This window comes from Symsagittifera roscoffensis, chromosome 1, assembly GCF_963678635.1.
Source record: "Symsagittifera roscoffensis chromosome 1, txSymRosc1.1, whole genome shotgun sequence".
Taxonomy (NCBI): domain Eukaryota; kingdom Metazoa; phylum Xenacoelomorpha; order Acoela; family Convolutidae; genus Symsagittifera; species Symsagittifera roscoffensis.
In genome coordinates this window covers 96,245,394-96,265,120 of record NC_087062.1, presented here as the reverse complement: position 1 = coordinate 96,265,120, position 19,727 = coordinate 96,245,394, and the positions used below count along the sequence as shown (strand labels likewise).

Here is a 19,727-nt window from a genome sequence, read left to right as displayed (position 1 = left end):
AATCCTTTTCATTTCCAAGATACAACAGTTTTTCATTGTTTTCCGAAAAACTGGAAAAGAAAAAAAGTAAACTTTGGAGGTCCCAGAAAAGTTTGTGCCCCCATGTAAGTCTCAGTAGTTGCAAATTTTGCCTCTAAAATCCTCCATAGTCCCTTAAGTTTCCGAGATATAACCTTTCTATGGACGTTTGAAAAAGACGTTTGAAATCAAATTACCAGCCCTGTAATTGGATACTCTCAGAGTACACTCAAGAGGTTGCAGATCTTGTTTCCAGCTTAGGCTGTTTTTAGTTACCAAAAATTTGACGCACAGAAGGCTCGTTACACTTAGTTAGCCATGAATCTTACAAGCTTTTTGAGTTTCAGGAAAATTTTATGATAGACAGTTTTCCATAAAATTGACAAATAGAGGACACTGGGTCAATAGGTATTTTTTTCCGCTAGAAAATCTGAAACTTAAATCGACCTTACTTAAAACCTAAGGTACACGAAATTTAAAACTTAAATCCTTAAACTAAAACCTTTAGCTAAAATCACGACCAATGGCGTAATAGCACCAATAGTTTTACTGTCAAAGATAGGTAAGCCCCCGGAAAAACTTAAATGCAACCGCTTGGTATCAAATTTCAATAAATTTGACTTACCTGACCTAAATCAGGTTTGTTTTAGGCAATGCCGAGGAATATTCGACGCAATCATTTCACTTACTGAGGATATTGGACAATTTTTACAAAGAAACAATTTTTTACAAGGCATAGTCATTGATCTTAAAAAGCGTTCAATACCGTAGATCAACTACTCCTAAGAGCATGCAACTTATGGGCTATCAGGTCCAATTAGTCAATTAAAATTTTTAATTATGGTAAGTAGTACATGGCATCAACAAATGAATTTTTAAAGCTTAGGGCAGTTGGTTTTTGTTTTCCTCAAAGATCTAAACTTGGCCCACAGCTAATCATTTATTTTAGACAGAAAACACCTTGCAAAGGAAATGTTCGAGAATGAACAACGTGTATGCCTAGCATCAGATTGCTTTGCGCAGAAGTTAAAATAAAACAAGCTTATAGGTCAGCGTAGATAAAATAAAAACTTTAAATTAGTTTTTCGCATTTTCACCTTTTATTTTGTAATACGTTCAGTTTTAACAAATTTATTTGCTAAGTGAAATGTACATTAGGTTCTCAACACGTGTTTTAGTTTCAAAATTTTGGGAGGAATTAAAAAAAATTACTGTTTGATAAAAACTGATATGTTGAAAAGGCATGGGATCGGGTTTTTTAAAAAAAATTTTGCGAGTTACTGGAATTTTTTTTCATTTTTTCCAAAACTTTTAATTTTTCTTGGAAAAAGCAAAATAAAAAGTTTTAAAAAAGTAGTGTAAATTTTTATATATAAAAAGCTGTACATGGAAATGAAATTTTTCTAGTATCTCCTTACCATAACTCACTATCTGCAATCTTCGAAAACTTTATTTTTGAGGGGGAGGGAATATTTGAATCACATGTTTGAGTTTTTATCTCTTTCTCAAAAGTATCTTCTCAAAACTGATACTTTAATTTCAACCAAAACGGCTGCTTGCGGGACGCTTTAGTGGGTTTAGCGGCTTCGCACAATTTCGTACAAAAAATTTTGGCTCTCTGAGAAGTCTTACTCCCGGTTTTTTGACCATTTTTGACCATCTTAGATTTACAATTTAATAGAGAAAACGAGTTGAGCGAAACTATCCTGCGTTAGCGGTTAAAATTTTTGTACCAAAAAATTTATGGCACTCGGAAAAGTCAAACTTTCGATTTCTGACCATTATCTTGAAACTTTTTGACTTTTCTCAAAAACTGCCCTCTCAAATCTGAGATTTCAACTTCAAGCGGAAAGGCAAGTTATAATTCCCTTCCTTTCATAGCAAAAGTACTTATCCGCTCCTGCAAGAGCGTGATAGCCATACTTGCGGGATTTTTTAAAAATAAGCATTTTTCAAAATCTAAGAAACAGAGTAAGCATGTTGAAGTAAGATTTTTTATAGTGAACAGAAAATGTTCGAATGATTTTAAAAGAAGCATCTATCGAAATTTGTAAAAAGCAGAAGTTTTATTGGCAGGGGTTTTATCGTCCGAAAGAGAAATTTTTGAGTTTGTAATTATAACACCTAGCCAGTAGATCTCTTTTTTGAAAAAATTTTCGAGAGCTCCTTTGGATCCAACTAAAATGACATCTAAGTAACTTGTTGTAGAAAACGATACAATGCTCGCGTCCATAAGGCATATCACCTAATTCAAAAAATCCGTTAAAAATTTTATAGGTTCCGGTGATATCGCCAACGAGTATGCTAGCTAAAGATGAGATAAATATTTAGACAAACAGCCAAGTAGTTTTTCAAAGTTCTGCGTCCACATTTTGTACACTAACTTTTTTTTCGAAGTTTAGGCTAGGAGCCCCTTTGAGGTTAATCTTCCGATGACGTTTAGCTGTGTGATTTGGAGTTAGGAAGTATAGGCCATCTTCAAGTGATTCAGAACTCCTTTTGCGTCCATTATGCTTACCTTGAGTGCAGCTAAAGAGGCAAGAGTTTTGTTTAAAAACGTTCTTTAAATGTCGTAGTTTCTCATTTTGATTTACAAAAAGTTCTCAAATCTATTCGTTTTCTCCATTTGAGATATGACATTCGTTGCCATCTGAGCTAGTGCGCCCGAAATTTGTTTTGAATTTTCGTTACGCCTTTTCTTCTCTTTAAGTGTTAATTTTGATCAATTGTGATGTTGGGTTTTCCCATGAAAGCCAGGATCAGGTAACCCCAGATTTTGTGTTAACTGATTCGAAATATTTTCAATTCTAATTCTTCAGCATTTTTTAGAATATGTTTTTAAAGTTTGCAACCTTATTTATCTCGTTAAGGTTAGTTATCTCGTGGTCGTTTTGCTCGATATTAATTACATTTTTGGCAGGTTCTAAGTCCCATGAGAGTTTTGCCATTAAGACATTTGCAGTGATTTACTGGAACAGAACCAACCGTTTGATCGGATTGGAATTTCACCTTTTTGAGTAACCTTTATTACATCTTCAGTGAAGCACAATCTGAATTTTTGGTTGCCTGGTATACTGTTATTTTTTGGAGTATATTTTATTTTCAACGAGTGTATTACATTTTTCTGTAAAAAAGCTGGGCTTGCAAAATGGACCTTTTTTCATATGTTAAGATTTTGTTTTCCTAATCCGACTTTCAACAGTTTCTTCAGTTCTTTTTCTTTGGAGTCGAAAATTTTATTCACCTTCAGAACCGAGTAGTAATCGTTATCGCAATGTTCATAACGCCACAAAATTTTTTCGGTTATCCAGAAGGTTATACAAAGAATGCAGATTAGAAGATTGCACAGAACTATTTACAGGATCGAAACAAACTTTCAATTTTATGTTTCGAATTACAGTTTTTTGTAGCTTGGTTCTTTAAATTTAAGAGCTACAATGCAGATCGTCTGCGATACAAACAGCCAAGTTGCCTTTAGAACATGGACAACTGCCTCCACACTTTGAACACGATTTTTTTTTCGACGTTTAGGGTAGGTTTCCATTTGACATTAAAGTTCCGATGGACGTTAGATGAGCGGTTTTGATGTTTGGCACTATGAGTCATCTTCAAATGGTTCACAAATTTTTTCCGTTCAATTGAAATTTCATTGGGTGAATCTAGAGGGGCGAAAGCTTAGTTTTACAAAAAAATTTTTTGTAGTTTCTGATGTTGTTCACAAAAATGTCTCGAATCCTTTCATCTTCCCTGCTGGAGACATCGCAATTTTTGCCATCTCAGATTTTTCTTCCCAAACGTGTTCTAAACATTTTTCAACGCGTTTCTTCTCTTCAAGAATTAATGTCGATAAAATGTGATGTTTTTTTTCATGAATGCCAAAGTCAGATAATCCCAGATTTCCTGGAATGTGATCCAGATGCATGTACCCAATTTGAGAAATATGCTTCCCCATAACCAACAAAAGCATGTAAACAGGGTACAAGTTTTATACTTTAATCTTATCTAACTTTTTGTGTTTTCTGTACAAAACGAATTGTTTCTCATCTAACATTATGAATTAAAAAAAACATACGGTTGCTGTGGGGGTAGCAATAAATGTTCCGACCATATTCATAAGAAAATAAAAAAACAATGTTTTTATACGCTTCATTAAATGAGTAACGTTTTTAGTGCGTCGTGGGGTGTGAAAAAGTTGCGATGACGTAGAAAATTAGTAAAATAGGCGTCAGTTTAATTATTTGTATTCAAAAAACAAAAATAAAAAAAATGAAATTTATTTAAAACATTTTTTTTGACAATTAAGCGCTTAATGAGTTTTCTGTATAACAAAGGCAAGTGTTTTCAATTTTTTAGTCTAAAGAAAGTAAAATTTCTTTATAATGTGCGTTACTCGCTTGAAATTGGACTAAAATTCAAATTTTTCAAGCCACTGTTTTTCTCGACCTTGGGAAACTTTTTAAATTTCGCTGGAGTCACGATTGAAAGAGCTTTATTATGATATATCATTCAACCCATATTGTATGCTGGTAGTTATTTGTGGTAACCGATTTTGCGTCGAAAACAAAAAAAAAGAAAACACATCCAAATACAATGTTTCTACCAATTTTAAATGGTCGGGACAAAAACCTAAATAAATTCACTTCTAAGAAACGAAATAAACGTTGTGCTTGACGCTCTTGTCTAAGATATGTGACATCGGGGCCTCAAATTTTACCAGGAGACTGTTTTCTCGCTAGCAATAGTCTAATCATAAACTAAATAAGAATAGTGACGAATATTTTAAAAAATCCGTCTCTATTCCGAACTTATGGTCAAAAATTTATTTAAGAACTTGCGGTCAAAAATTTAGATTAAAAGGTAAGTAATTTTTGCCAGAAACAAAGTATTTGTTCGATACAGGATAATATATTCATCTTATTTCTAATAAATTGTACTAAGATAATTGTTTTTAGTACACTCTTCTGCCAGATTGATTGTTTTTCAAAATATCATTTTTTATACTATTTTAACTTGAATTTTAATTCGAAATATATTTTTTTAAAGTATTGCAAATACAGGTCCATCTGTTGTATTATACCTCATAGCACTCCATTCTTACCATTCCTAGTAAGTTCATCTTCTGACTTTTCCCCTTTTTTACCACTTTGCTTCCAGTCTTTTCGATTTATTGTTGTCGAGAAATGAATGTTAAAATTTTGATAACTCAATGATGCAGTACTGTCGTCAGATATTTGATAGAAGTTTTCTATTAGCGCATAGATTTTTTTCTTTGTAAATTTTTAGCTTAAAAAAGGTTTTTTTTTAGAAAAAAATTCTATAAAACATTTTTGCTTTGAAGAATGTGCTTCAGTGTTTTTCGGCTTGTTTTAAAACGTTCCTTTTGAATGTGCCATCAGAACTAGATTTGTTACAGATTTACGGTTACGGTCTATGGCCAATAAATACGCACTTCAATACTTTACACTTTGTTTGAATATGTAATAATTTTGACAAATTTCTACTTTTTACTGCATTTGATTTTCTTAAAAAATTGACAGCCTCCTTTCATGAACCATTGCTAATGATTTTTGGGATCTCTTTAACTGTATCCCCTCTCGGGCACCTATTGACGAATATCCTCTCTGTAGAGAAAAATATCAACAAGTAAGCATATCAGAATTTTTTATCTAGGAGTCGTATTCATTTTCGCCTCTGTGTTTCAAAGGTTGCTATGAAACAGCAATAGTTCTGTACAGCTTCTTGTGTAGTTCTTTATAACTATAGTTCTTTATCAGCTTCTTCAGTTTTGTCAGAGCGCAGAAGTTTTTCTAAATCTGAAGTCCATTCCTTAATTTTGCAATTTTCCGCTGACATTTTTTGAAGGCTGGGCCGGCCTTCAAAATTATTTTTTTGTTCTTTATTTAGCTTTCTTTGAAGTCCACCAAAAACGATATGGTTTATTTCAAAACTGTTTATTGTACAAACATTCCAACAATACGTTTTTATGAGTCCAATACTTTGATAACGCCAACATCTGTTACACCCTGTCGTATCACTTATATAAACACATTAATAATTTTATTGTTAAAAACAAAACAAAACAACAATACTTTTTAGGTGACCATGTTTTGACATAGTTTATTTTCTATTATTTTGTGGCGCCGTTGTGTCAAAATGGTTCCGCTTTTAATTAACTCGTTGGAACCATACGCTGTTCATTTTCTTATCGTGATTGCGAACCTGACCGATTTTACTCTGGAACCGAACCTAAATGACTTCCAAGAGGCGCTGGTTTCCGAGTTGAATCACAAGCAGCAAGTCGACGTTGGAACCGATGCTTCGCAGCAGACATCTGCTTCCAGTTGTACAGTAAGTTGAAGTCGATAATTGTTCGTCGCCTTGTCTTAGATCTCGATGCTGGTTTTAAAATTGAATGACCAAAAGCATCCAAAATAAACAATCATTGACACATTTAAGAATACCCTATAAAAGTTATACCAAATTTGTACGTAAATTTGCATATTCAGTAATTTTCAAAAACTAAAAAATCCAACACAAGCTTCAAATTGCATGACTTTAGTTCAAGAAACGTTGTGTCATTAATAGGTTGTGAAAATGCAAAGGGCAACATACAGAAGTCACGAATCATTCGATGTCATGGCTCTCTTTGAGGATTCTCTGGGGAGTCGCTTAGATGGACAAGTAGTGCTCAAGCTATTCCAAGGACATGAAAAAAACTTATCACAAATCACGGGCAACCAGGTTGATTCTATTTTTTTGATCTACTTTTTTTTAAACTTTTGCATTGGAAAAATGCCAAACAGTTCGTCATTCAAATTGGCAAACCAAGGTGACCTCCATGGTTCATGTCAGTAGCGGATTTAGGGGTAATTTTGACCCCTGACTATCCAAAGGCTCACCTCCTTTCTGACGCGGATTTAAGACATCCATTTCCGGCCGACCGACCCTAAAATTGTTCTAAAGGCGCTTTTGACGCCAATACAACCTAATTTTGATGGGAATCGCCCGCCAAAAAAAAACGCAATTTTCAGCCAAAAACCTTCAAACGTGCCCAAAAATAGATCTGTTTTTTCAAAAAATTGTTTGCGGGGCCCAAAACTTAGACAAAAAGAGGCTTTTTTGTGATTTGTGAAAGCTCGGAAATCAATTTGGCCGACGAAGAAGAAAGAAACATTGTCAAAGTTTTCAGAAAATTCTAGATTCGGAGAGCAACCCAGATTTTTGTTTGGTTCATATAGACCATAAATGCTAGTTAAAATACCTTATTACTATTTTGGAGAAATTATTTCTTTCTTTCTTTGTTTTTAGTTATTCAATTTTCTAGTTGAAAGTCATTGAAAATGCGGCTCATAGATAGTGCATAAGTTTTAAAGTCTGATGAGAAAAATGAGCACTGGTAAAAAATATAATAACTATAATTATCTGCAGATCCAGGATGTCTCATTGGCTGACTTCAGCTTCGACGACAGATCGGACGAAGTGCAGTTTTGGCGATGGGCCACTGTTATAACGACGGCTGTTTGCGCTCTTTCCATTCTGCTCGGCATCGTGTTATGCTGTTTGATGTGCTGCCATGATAAGAAACCAAAAGTTACGGTGAGAGAACTAAAAATTGTATTTAAAACTTCAAATCACTATTTTTATGATACACCAGAGATCGCGGTTTTTTTGAGACTTTCAAAGACGTAAGAATTGCCAGTCGTCGACCCAAATTTCAAAAACGATCTAAGCCTTGCACAAAGTCTGAACATAGTCCCAGACGCTTGCTGCGTGTACTGAGCATGCTTATAGAAATTTTCCGGTCCCCTTGGATTTAAGCCAGTGTTCTCGGAATGCAAATCTGGCAACAAATCTTGTTGGAAGAAATTTCATGATTCCTGTTTTTGTCTGGCCAGATCCTTGCAAAATATGCATTCAGTTTGCAAAATCTTTGCAAAATTTGCATCAATATGCAAAAATATGCTAAGTTTTCCATTCAGAACAATAATTTTTTGAAATTTTTTGCTGTTCTGGTATGATGCGGTGGAGGTTGCTGACTTATGTTTTCAATAAGGCAACAAAAACTTTGGATTATTGCACGAATGCATGCAAAACCAATGTTACTAAAAGTACATAAACCATTTTTTAAATTTTTTCAAAAAATAGATTAAAGCTATAGTGACTGTACGATACGTTTTTGTTTGTTTTGTTCTTCTTTAGCCTGCCTCGACTTTCGATAACTCGGCCCTGATGGTGGATCTGGAAACTGGTCGAGTGAGACACAGACAGAACCATGACGACCATAGTGTGATCACTGGAGGCCACGACTCCCTCATGTCCTCAGTATCTCGCAGGCCACTCGTAAACAGCCAGTGAGTTCTTCATATTTGTAAAATAGATTTAAAACACCTAAAAGTGCCACTTTTGACCATTTTGATATGATTTATAACCGTTGCAGATTAAACACATTTCATCTACAACGACTCAAAATTATACCCGCAAACTTGGTAGCTTTTCATTTTCAAAAACTTGATACTTATGTTACTAAATGACACCTAATCTGTGCAGAAGCCACCATATAAAGGGATTGTATTTAATTTGAGGACCTTTTCTGCTCAGTTTTTATAGTCGATCATCAATTCAGTGATTTTACTATATTGTTCATAGGGATTTGTATGTACCCACTGAGTTCAAATTCATGCCTGTGACCGAAACAAGTTCTCATAATGGTCCACTGACCGAGAGTGGCTTCAATAAGGACGATGGCGATGAGATTGATACCATGTCACAATCTATCTCTCTCTATTTCGAAGAAGACGAAGCTCCACTTAAGGTTTTACAAGAAAAGATTTAATTTTGAGTCTCAGTATTTTTAGGTTGAGAACTTGTTATTATAACTTATAAGCTATTACAGCGCTGCAAATTAAGTATTATAACCTTTGAAACCTTTTTTTGCTACATCAAAAATAAGTGACTATAAAATATAGTTTCATAGGTAAAAGTATGTTTAAAGTTTGAAACGGTAGGAAGGATGTTTTTTTTCAGAATGCTAATTCGGGCATAATCTCGGGCTACTCAAATCGAAAACTGGACTTCCAGAGGACTGGAACTTTTCCCCGAGGAGCCAACCTGACTCTGTATGAGAAAAGCTTGGTGCACGAGGCTGTCCTGGCACCTCTCGAACAAATCAAGCCTCCGGTGATTTAATTTAGCCGATCATTTTTAGCTTAATTTCTACACTTGCAATTAGCAGGTTGTGATAATCCCTAAATCTTATCTGAAAACTAGACTAATAATACAGTTGAATTAATAGTAAAGTTTAATAAGTCAGTATGGATCAAAGAATAGAAGATAACTATAATCTCTCAATAGTTAACACAGAGTGAGTTTCAGTCTTTAGCACCATCAAGTTGTTAGAACAATCAACGTGATTGACAGCTCTTTAATTAGTGTTATTCAAATGATCTGTAACATTAATAATAATAAGTTATAACGTCCTCTATCTTAGGTGGTCTACTCACTACCACCACATTTCCCCCTCTAGAAAATTTCAACAACGTTTGAAATTCTCTTATAAGATCACAATAAACAAAATTCAGTCAATGAGCTTAAAAGTTTTTGGGATTAAATTTTCTTTTCTTGTAGTTCCATTTTACTAGTCAAGAATGTTGGTCTCCTAAGTTTCCTTCTCGGTGATGGTGACGTTGTATCTTCCGATGATTACGGAATTTCCCCTGGCGAAATTGGAATAGTTTGTGACCCTTGTTTCTCTTCTACGTTTTTGACCGAATGTTTTAGTGGGCTTCCAAAGAATTGTGTCTGCCGCTTGCTTCTGCCCGACGACCTTGAGTTGTTCGACACCTGTGAATCGTTATTGCCTTCTCCGTTTCTTTTCTCCTTTTTCTTCTCTGGTTTCCTTCTATCTGCTGATTTGTCTTCCTCCGATTCCTTTTCCGTCGTTTCTGATGTTATTCCCATCTTCCCGTCTAATTTTTCTTACTCGTTCTGTGAAGTATTTGACTTCTCTGTTGCCGTCTTACTCTGAGTCCCCTCCATGTTGTCTTGCGTCTTCTCCTTCTCTGTTGTCGGTACTGAGGGAATTGGACAGTTTATGCTTTCTTTCGATTGATTCTCAATTTGCATTTCTTTTGTTCCGGCTGGTATTATAGAGATTGGACATTCTTCTGTCGACTGTGCCTCTAATCTATTTTCTGCTGGTGGTACTGCTTGCACCTCGTGTTCTGGGGAGCTCCTTGATGACATGGTTAGGTCTACTACTCCTCCACTCGGTACTTCTTTAAGTACATTTGGCGATGCTACATATCTGGAAGCTAACGTTGGCGGATTCTTTCTCGCTGCTTTCGTCAGCGTGGAATATAGTTTCATTGTCTTCGCATGTAGTCTATCCAGTTTCTCGAATGGCCTGTCAAATGTCATATTTTCTGTGTCTGAATTTTCTGTTGACGTTGAAACCGGTGAGACGTCTGGTCTCGGCAGGATATGAACCGGTCTGTTTGGTCCACTTGAGCTGCACTGATGTAATGGTTTCCTCGGCGTGCTTGCGGCTGGTGTCTTCTTTCCTAAACCTGAACAATATGCTGACTTGAATTTCGGTTTAAGTGATATGTGGTTTTTTCTAATTACTTTCCCATTATTGGTAATGTAAGTATTCTTAGTGACTTTAACAATTTTCCCATTAAACCGCTTGAATAAAGGACGTCCCGATTTCCTGCCTGAAATTTTCCGGTATACCACTACTTTCTCCGGATAGTGAATAAGATCGAATTCTAGATTACTTGTTTTCGTCCTGTGCTCTGGCACCTCCGGTTCTACTCTAAATCTTAGAGTTCCTTGATTCAAGTCGCTTCTGAGGCTTGCTGCTAATAATGGGTTTCTTTCAGTCAGCTTTCTCAATGCCTCAGATCCCTCTTTGTGTGAAAGATGTCTCCTGTGCAACTTCCAGTCCGATGCTGCCTTTGCCAGATTTTCTAATGCCCTGAAACTCTCTGGCTCTTCTCCAGTCCTCTTCATTTTTGGTGACACGTCTCTGCTTGCCATCCCTTTCTTCACCACCTTTAATCTAGTCCTTGAGTCCGCCGATTCTCGCATCTCCTCCGGCTTCAATAGTAATCTCTCCAGTCTCTGTTGATCTAGATTTAATGAACATTTTAGTTTATCCCTGAAACTAGACCATTCCAGATTCGGTTTCCGTCCGAAATGAAGTTCAAAAGGTGACTTGTTAAGGATGCTGTGACGTGATATTCGAATATCTTCTAAAATTGACTTGACTGCTGTTTGTATATCCTCAAAATTTGGGTCCAATTGCCTTGTGCCTAGTTTTCTTTTTATGGTTTGAATACATCTTTCTACTAATCCACACCCCCGGTGGTCTCCTACTGGGCAAAAGATTTGATTTATTCCCTTCGATTTACAAAATTCTGCTAATTTCGCATTTTTTAATCCCGAATTTTGATCTGTCCTTAAATTCTTTGGTATGGTATGTTGGTGTATGTAGTTTTTTAAGAGTTTGAGTATTTTTTCGCTGCCCGAATTCCTGGTGATCATGGCAGAAAGGTATTTCGAAAATCGATCAATAGCGACTATTATGAATAGTTTCTTTCCCTTAGAATCGAACATTGGGCCAGCAAGGTCTATTTGTAATTCCTGGTTCACCTCTGATAATTCTGGTAAGGGTTCTGCCGAATTGAATGTTTTAGACGTTTTAAGGTTCTTACCATACGCTGAACATGATCTGCAGGTTTGGCATAAATCAATGATCTCCCTATGCATTTTCGGCCACCACAGATTTTGTGCCGCGTCCACCATTGCCTCTTGTCCTGGGTGTGTTCTGTGCAATCGGGCCATTACTGTTTTCCCCAGACAAGTTGGTATTGCCACTCTATTGTCAATAATGATGCAGTCGTTGATTACTGAGGCGTCGTCCTAAAAGTTTGCCATGTAGCTGCCCAATCTCAAGAATCCTTCTCTATCCTTCGCTAGGATGTGTTTCCTTAGTTGGCCTAACTGGCTGTCTTCCGTCGTGAGTTCCCCCAGTAGATCCGCATCGAGTATGTTATGGAGGCCTGTGGTGAATGATTTCTTGTTTGTGTTCACTGGAGCTTCTTGTTCTTTCTTCTTTCCAACTTTATCTGCTATCATGTTGACCCTCATTGTCTTTTTCATTCTGTTCGTTCTGAAGTTTGCCAGCATTCGAGCGTAGTGCATCTTGTTCTTGTTTACGATATTGATCCTTTTCCTTTTCCTGCTCTCGGTTATCATCTCCACTGTCTGTCTTGTTTCTGCTCTATTTCTTTCCTCAATCGGGTTTATCGTCTGTTTTATGGATGGCAGGATGAATTTACTCTTTTTCCTCTGAAAATTTTGTTTTGTTGAGTTGATTATGAATTTATTTGAGCTGTTGATGTTTAAGTTTAAGGTCGGGAACAATGAAATTTGTATATTTTTGGCTGAATATAACTCCTGATTGGTTGGATTTTGTTACGACGCCCTCTCGTGGTGAACTGGTTAGATATGGCGTAGTTGTGAATAAATTAAAATTTGACGAATCTGATTCGTTACAATTTTCACCGCATGGCTTTCCGCCCTCTCGTGGTGAGTTGTGCATTTGCATATCTTGTTTTGATTGGTTGTTGTTTTTGCCGCATAAATTCCGATCTGTATTTGAGGGATGTGAATTTTCATACATTGATCTGATTGGATAGTGTCAGTTCCGCATGACGATGCGCCCTCTTGCAGATGTGTGAACATTTGCATATCTGATCCTGATTGGTTGATACTTGTTCCTTCCGTATCGGATGTTTTGTTACTTTTTGCGGTTCTGTATCGAGGATCTGATTGGATAAATTCTTCGTACGAGATATCGACGCCCCCTTGCGGTGCTTCGGAAATTGGGTGTTCTCCTCCGTTCTCCCTCCCAATTAGTGTAAATCTCTTCGGAATTATCCTGTTTTCCTCTAGGTGGGCCTTGACTAATTGGATTTTTTCAATTTTTTTGGTCGGCGCTGGATTGTTAATCACCCTACATGCCTCATCAAAGTTTTCGATGGCTTTGACTACAAACTGTTCGTCGTATTTTGATGAAGGTGGTGCCTCAAATTTAGGGCTTCTTGATAAGTAATCTGCCATTCCTATTTTAGCTCCTGTGATGTGAGAAATTGTATATTCGAATGGTAGCATTCTGTCTGCCCATCTTGTCAGTCTGGATTGATATGTTTTGTTGCCCCGGTTTTCTGTTAATGCTGTGACTATGGCCTTGTGGTCGGATAATATTTGGAATTAGTTTCCCAATAACTAGTTTTTGAAGAATTCACATGACCATACCACCGCTAGTAGTTCGAGCTCATTAGTGCTGTACTTTTGTTCAGCTGCATTCAAAAATCTTGATGTGAATGCGATTGGTACCCATTTGCCCGGTTCCAGTTCTTGCTCCAATGCAGCCCCCAATCCTTTGTGACTGGCGTCATATTTGATCCTACATTGTTTGGTGGCATCGTAATGGTGCAGTTTTGTTATGTTGGCGATTAGTTCCAGTGTTTTCTTAAATGCGTTGTTTGCTTCTTCACTCCAAATGAATTTCTTTGTTATCCGCCTTCAATGATAGGCGTAATGGTTCGGTGTGTTTTTGGAGATTGGGTATGAATCTGGACATGTGATTTAAACTACCCATGAATGATCTCAGTTGTTTCAAAGATTTTGGCGGTTGTAAGGCCATTACTGCTTCTATCTTCGAGTGTTTTGGTCTCACTCCTGTCTCATCTATCTGGAATCCCAGCCAGATTAATTTTGTTTTTGAAAATTTGCATTTGCTGAGTTTTAGCGCAAATCCTTCTTTGTCTAACCTTGACAGGACTTTGTCAACTATTTCATTGTGTTCTGTGACTGAACCTTTTGATACTATTAGTATGTCATCTAAGAAACAGAAGATTCCTTGAATTCCTTGGATTGTGTTTTCCATTGCCTTCCGGAATTCCTTTGGCATGTCTGTTAGTCCATAAAAACCGGTTTTGAATCTGTACGTTCCAATAAATTCCCCGCATACGATGCTGAAGTTACAGTGTTTGCTCACAGATTCGTCTAATGGGAGTTGACTGAATGCGTACTTTAGGTCTAATGACGTAAACCAGACTGTGCCCTCTGTCTTGGTTGTAATTATTTGGGCTGCTGAGTCGAGTAGTTCTAATAAATTTGGCATCTGAAATTTATTTTTGAAGATCTGTGAGTTCATTGGTTTTGCGTCCATTGCTAGTTTCACCGTGACGTCCTTTTTTGCTGTTATGACTACTGGAGCTACGAAGTGATCACTTGTGCATTTATCAAGTTTTACTTTGTGGCCTTCTTTTATGAGTTTTTTAATTTCCGCTCCCACTTTGGTTTGAATATGGATTGGCACTCTTCTGCCCTTTTCCTGAATTGGGATCAATGGTGATTTAAATGACGTGAATACCTTGTGGTTCTTTGAGCGTCCCAATCTATGGAATACGTCATTTTATTTCTTAGTGAATTTGTTCCTCCAAAAGGTCGATTCGACTGATTCATTTTCTTGCTCTTCTGAAATTGCGTTTATTGAATTTTTGGGTGGTTTTAGTTGAGTTGTTACTATTCCCAGGTCTAGTTGGATGTCTAAGCCCAATAAACATCTGGTTCTATTCTCGGAAATTAAGAATTTTGCTCCTGGTAGTCTCCATCCATTTGAGTAAAAGTCAATTTCTAGTATTCCGAAGAGTTTTATCGGTTTGTGTTTGTTTTCTACTTATGTTGTGGATAACGGATTCTTATCTAGTGATATGATCTTTGCGTTGGGGTCTTTCTGTAATAGAGTTTCAGCTGTACGTTTGTTTATGAATGATGCTGGGCTTCCAGTGTCGACGGTGGCGCTAAATAAAGAGCCTCTTGTTTTTAGCGTTGTTCTTAGACACCTAGTTTTCTCCGTTGCGGAGTTGATTACTTCTAGATTCTTGACTGTTTCCGTTTGTAGTGATGCTTCCGAGATTTTTAGGACTGAGTAGTTCTCTTCGCTGTCTGATTCTATGAAGTTACATTCCTCTTCTTCGTCCGGATCTGGTTGTTCGACATTGGCCACTTGATTACTGTTGCAGCATTTCGCAAAATGTCCCTTTTTCCCACAATTTCTACATGTTGGTCCTCTGGCTTGGCATTTACATTTGTGTTCGGGTGTGAATCTTCTTCCACAGAAATAGCATGTTTTAGATTGAGTGTTCGACTGGTCTTGCTGGTTTTTGGGTTTGAAATTTCTTTTCCCTAGCGCTCTATTCATTCTGTTTTGGACATTGTTTTTCGACTGGATGGACATCAGTGGTTCTTGTTTGACCCGAAACTGGTTAGATGAGTTTGTGAAGTTCGCTGAATTGCTCGTTGTAGATGGATTCTGCTTTTGGAGAGTGCTCGCTGTCACGTATCCCTTCTCCTGAAGTAATGCCGATTTGAGGGTATCATCTACTGTGGCTCCTGGTCTAATGCAAAGTTCTCGTTGTATGTCAGAGAATCTCAATTTTGCAATAAAGATGTCGCGAATGACTTCTTTCTCTATCTCCTCTGTCCATCCACATTTTGAAGCTTGTCCTGCTAGGCGGAGGTAAAATGATTCGAGTCTTTCCCTGTCCCCGTGCGATGCGTTGTAGATTTGCATTCTTTCTATGACATAGTTCTTTTCCCGTTTGAATAGTTGTTCGCAAGCATCATGGAAAAATTTGAATTTTACTGTGTTTAGGTTGGTATGTACATGTTGTTGAAGGAATCTTTTCTTCCCTTCGTTTCCCAAGGCGAAGAATAACTTTAACTTAATCCTTGCATCTGCTTCGTGAAAATACACATTTGGATTTATTTTGGGTCCCTTCTTTCTTCGTTCTTCGTTCGCTTCGTTTGTTCTCCTGATTGCCGCTTCATTTCTTGCGGTTCTACTGTCCGCTTCTTCTGCCTTTTCTGAATTTGGAATCTGTTCAGGTCTTGGTGGGGGGTCGTCGTGTACTTCTGCCGGATCTGTAAGTAGGATATTCGGGTCACAATTTTCTTTGAGTGATACGGCGAGGAAAAATTGGCCTATCCACACCTCCCAAGGATAAGGAGGTTCGGCTGACGGTTTACCCCAGAACGAAGGGACACCTAGGAGTTCCGTCCTGTCTTCAGAAGAACAAACTGCTGGCTGCGCCATGTGATATTCCCTAAACCTTATCTGAAAACTAGACTAATAATACAGTTGAATTAATAGTAAAGTTTAATAAGTAAGTATGGATCAAAGAATAGAAGATAACTATAATCTCTCAATAGTTAACACAGAGTGAGTTTCAGTCTTTAGCACCATCAAGTTGTTAGAACAATCAACGTGATTGACAGGTCTTTAATTATTGTTATTCAAATGATCTGTAACATTAATAATAATAAGTTATAACGTCCTCTATCTTAGGTGGTCTACTCACTACCACCACACAGGTGTTTTTAAACCGGGACTATAGATGAGGCAAAAAAACCAAAACAACTACGTTCTCAATAAATTTACAGCGTAACTTTTTTCTTATCTCGCGCGGTGTTACTGTACTATTTAGTTATTACCCATTTTAAAAGCGGCGTTTTTGCCTGAAAATGCTTTAAGTAAATACTCTATGCTTCAAAAAGTTCAGTATTTTGTTGCAGGAGGGTTATAGATTTTTTGACTTCAAGAGTTTTGGTTCTAATTGGCACGTCTAACCGCCATAATACCTAAGTAGTTTATCAATGCAATAGTAGGTTTTGCTTCTTCGATGTCTAAGCTATTTTGAGAGCTGAGAATCATTATTCATTAATTGTTTCTATACTGTCATTGATGCCCGCCTTGTAATTTCAAGAAGTTTTGCATCAATTGCTCTCAATTTGGACTCGATAAATATCTAAAAAATTCCAAAAAGTTTTCCAGCGCTGAGAAAAACTGGTTTTCTTTATTTGATGAAAATAATAGCGAGTACAGAGAGGTAGAGCCAAATCAGCTGTGATTTTTCAAAGTGATTTTGTTATAAAATTTGACAGTTTTGATTAATGAATCTAAGAAAAATTTTGAAAGAAAATTTTGAAAAAAAATGTTTTTTTTTTGGTGTTTTTGTTTGTTCTCTATTTTAGAAAGAAACTTTCGTCCAAACAAGGAAAGTTGCTCTACATGCAAGTAGCTCAGATTGTTTTGACCACATAAGGCGATGAATTTTTTCCTTTTAAAAAAATATGTAAAAAATTGAAGAAAAAGATTTTCTTCTCTTCATTTTGTTTATTTTGTAAAATTTCGCTGTTAATTTTTTTGAAAGGGCGATTACATTTGATTAATTTTTTTTCAGTTTTTATCTAATTCAGTCTGATCAACGAAAAACTCAGACTAGTTTTTCTTGACATTGTGGAAAAATTATTGATGAAAAAATTTCTCTTAGTCCTTATCTAATTCAGTTTGATATACAAAAACACTAATTATCCGAATTTCCACACTTCTTCAATGTTTTTCTAAGAAATCCTTAGTCCTTCTCACCTCATCACGTACCAAAAAACGACAGAAGCTGGCGAATTTTTCTATTTAAAAAAAATAACTTCATCAGCGCCTTCTGTGCTGTTTGCACATAAACAGGTGAATCTCACTCTTTTTTATTGTTGTTTGGAAAATTGAGCGGCAATGTCGATTTCTCGATTAAGCAGCCAAAAATTAAATGTTTTTCCGCTCTGAGATATTTCCCTTGATTATTTGTCGTTCTCGATTGCAAATATTGCAAAACTACACTTCGCTTGCCCTTGATGCCAATTTTTTTGTTTTGTATACTCACTAATGTATGTTGGTACAAAATAGTTAAGAAGTTTATAATAAAATTTCAATAGAAATAAACCGATCTAGACAATATTTCCTCATATAACGAATAATTTTTTTTGTATTTTAGAAGGAGGCTTCAATCGTCAGAAAGTAATAATTTTTGTTTCTTTGATTTGAATATTTATAACAATACTTACATTTTCACGGGATCTACTGCTTTTGATTGCTAGGTTTACTTTCATTTCTTTCTCAAGCCACTTCAAAAACTAATAAATTGCTGCCTTCAATACGAGGTTTAAATTACAAATTCAAGAAAAATTATTTAGATGAGTGTTGATGAAAATTTATTTTTATGAATTTGTTCTTTTATTTAACTTCGTGCATTTCTTTTCTTTTTTATTTTTTTTTCAGAGCCTCTTCATTGCAGGATCTTTTTCGAGCAGTGGACTCATCTCAGAACCCTCAGGTGAACAGAATAAATATTTTTTTTCGGGTCTGTTATAGCAAATTAATGGAGTTAAAGTTATCTTCTTTTGAGCCAAATTTTTTCCTCCCTTGAGTTTAGTTTTATCCTCAAATTTAGAGCATACTTTTTCCTCTGGAGTTAAATTGTATCCTCTGCTCGAATATTGTAGATTGCAACTTGACATATAACTTCAGTCATAAAAACATCAATGCTATACTGGTAAAAAGGATTAAAAACAAGCCATGTTTTGCAATTATTCTCTTATTACTAAAAAAAACAAAAAAACAGATTGCTTCTATCATTTTTTTAGTTGCAACATGGTTAAAATTCCAAAAAAAAATAAAATCTGATTTTCTTTTTGAATGTTTTTGAATTTTTGTTAGGGCAAAGTGAACGAAGCATACGCAGGCGAAGACAGCGACGGAAACTCCAGTTTGTTTGAAGAAGTGGGCGGCGGACAAGTGGAAAGACCTCTCCCCTCATTTGAAGAATCAATCGCCGCCTTCCAAAAGCTGGAAGGCCGAGCTCAAGAGGACTACACAAGAACGCTACCGAGTAAATTGAAAAGAGTTCACACCTTGACCGACATTGACTTTGAGGTCAGAAGAGGCAATTATGAGGAATATGCAGCAAAGGAAATTACAGAAAACGAGAAGAAAAAAGCAAGCTCGAGTGGAAACTTACTTAACAATAACTCTTTCTTCGGGAGATGGTTTAACTGATATCCAAATTAGTATTTGGTCAAAATTTACAAAACAATTCATTGAGTTTGTTTCATTGATTTTATGAATTGTCTGTCAAATTTTGCTCTTTAATTTTGAAACCAGAAAACTTACTGGCTAGAGGAACAAAATACGCCAGCAAAACAGCTGCTTTTTTGGGTCAATTTATATAAAAATTATGGTCTTTCTTAAATCAACAAATCTTGACAGGATATATATTCTTAAAAATGGTATAAAAAACCATTTTGTTGTCTGAAAGACATAATAATCGTTTTAAGTGAAAAAAATGAATAAATAATTTTCCTTTTAAATACATATTACAAAAATCAAATTGTACTTTTTGATTATATCCTTGTCAATTTTTGTTGTGCTAAGTATGACCCTAATTTTAGAAAAGTTCGTTTTCCCCACAGCTGAAATTGTAGTTTTTGCGTATTGTTCTACCAAATAAATTAAGCCAAAATTGATCGATTTTCAGGCCGAAAATTATGTCCAAAAATAGCGTAACATATTGCAGCACTTTACTTGAGGTAAATAATCCAATAAATTTATTTGGTCACTTTTTTGTCTTAGTATATCTCAATTTGAGGCAAAACTGAAGAAAATTGTTGAAACAATGAAATGAGACCACTGCGTTTCATAAATTGCACACCAGACTGTCTTGAAGAAAACAGCGGAATGGTAAAACATCACAAAATTCCTTAATTGGAATTATTGAAGAAAAACACCTATTACTTCCCGTTTTGTT

General features: G+C 36.0%; 1 protein-coding gene across 1 annotated transcript; it reads left to right on the top strand.

Annotated features, from left to right (window-relative positions):
• Window positions 1-6,035: 6,035 nt before the first annotated feature.
• LOC134857280 (uncharacterized) lies at window positions 6,036-19,020 on the top strand. The gene is made up of 9 exons (XM_063873661.1): window positions 6,036-6,366; window positions 6,604-6,759; window positions 7,447-7,614; window positions 8,218-8,369; window positions 8,665-8,830; window positions 9,043-9,195; window positions 17,919-17,941; window positions 18,203-18,257; window positions 18,641-19,020. Exons 1-9 carry the CDS (start codon window positions 6,172-6,174, stop codon window positions 18,977-18,979), a joined length of 1,407 nt encoding a protein of 468 aa, XP_063729731.1. The 5' UTR covers window positions 6,036-6,171; the 3' UTR covers window positions 18,980-19,020.
• The last annotated feature ends 707 nt before the right edge of the window (window positions 19,021-19,727 follow it).

Coding starts and splice junctions, on each gene's coding strand:
- LOC134857280 (XM_063873661.1), top strand. CDS start 6,172: ATGGTTCCGCTTTTAATTAACTCGTTGGAACCATACGCTGTTCATTTT. Junction 9,196..17,918: donor TCGAACAAATCAAGCCTCCG/GTGATTTAATTT, acceptor TTTGTATTTTAG/AAGGAGGCTTCAATCGTCAG. Junction 18,258..18,640: donor ACTCATCTCAGAACCCTCAG/GTGAACAGAATA, acceptor AATTTTTGTTAG/GGCAAAGTGAACGAAGCATA.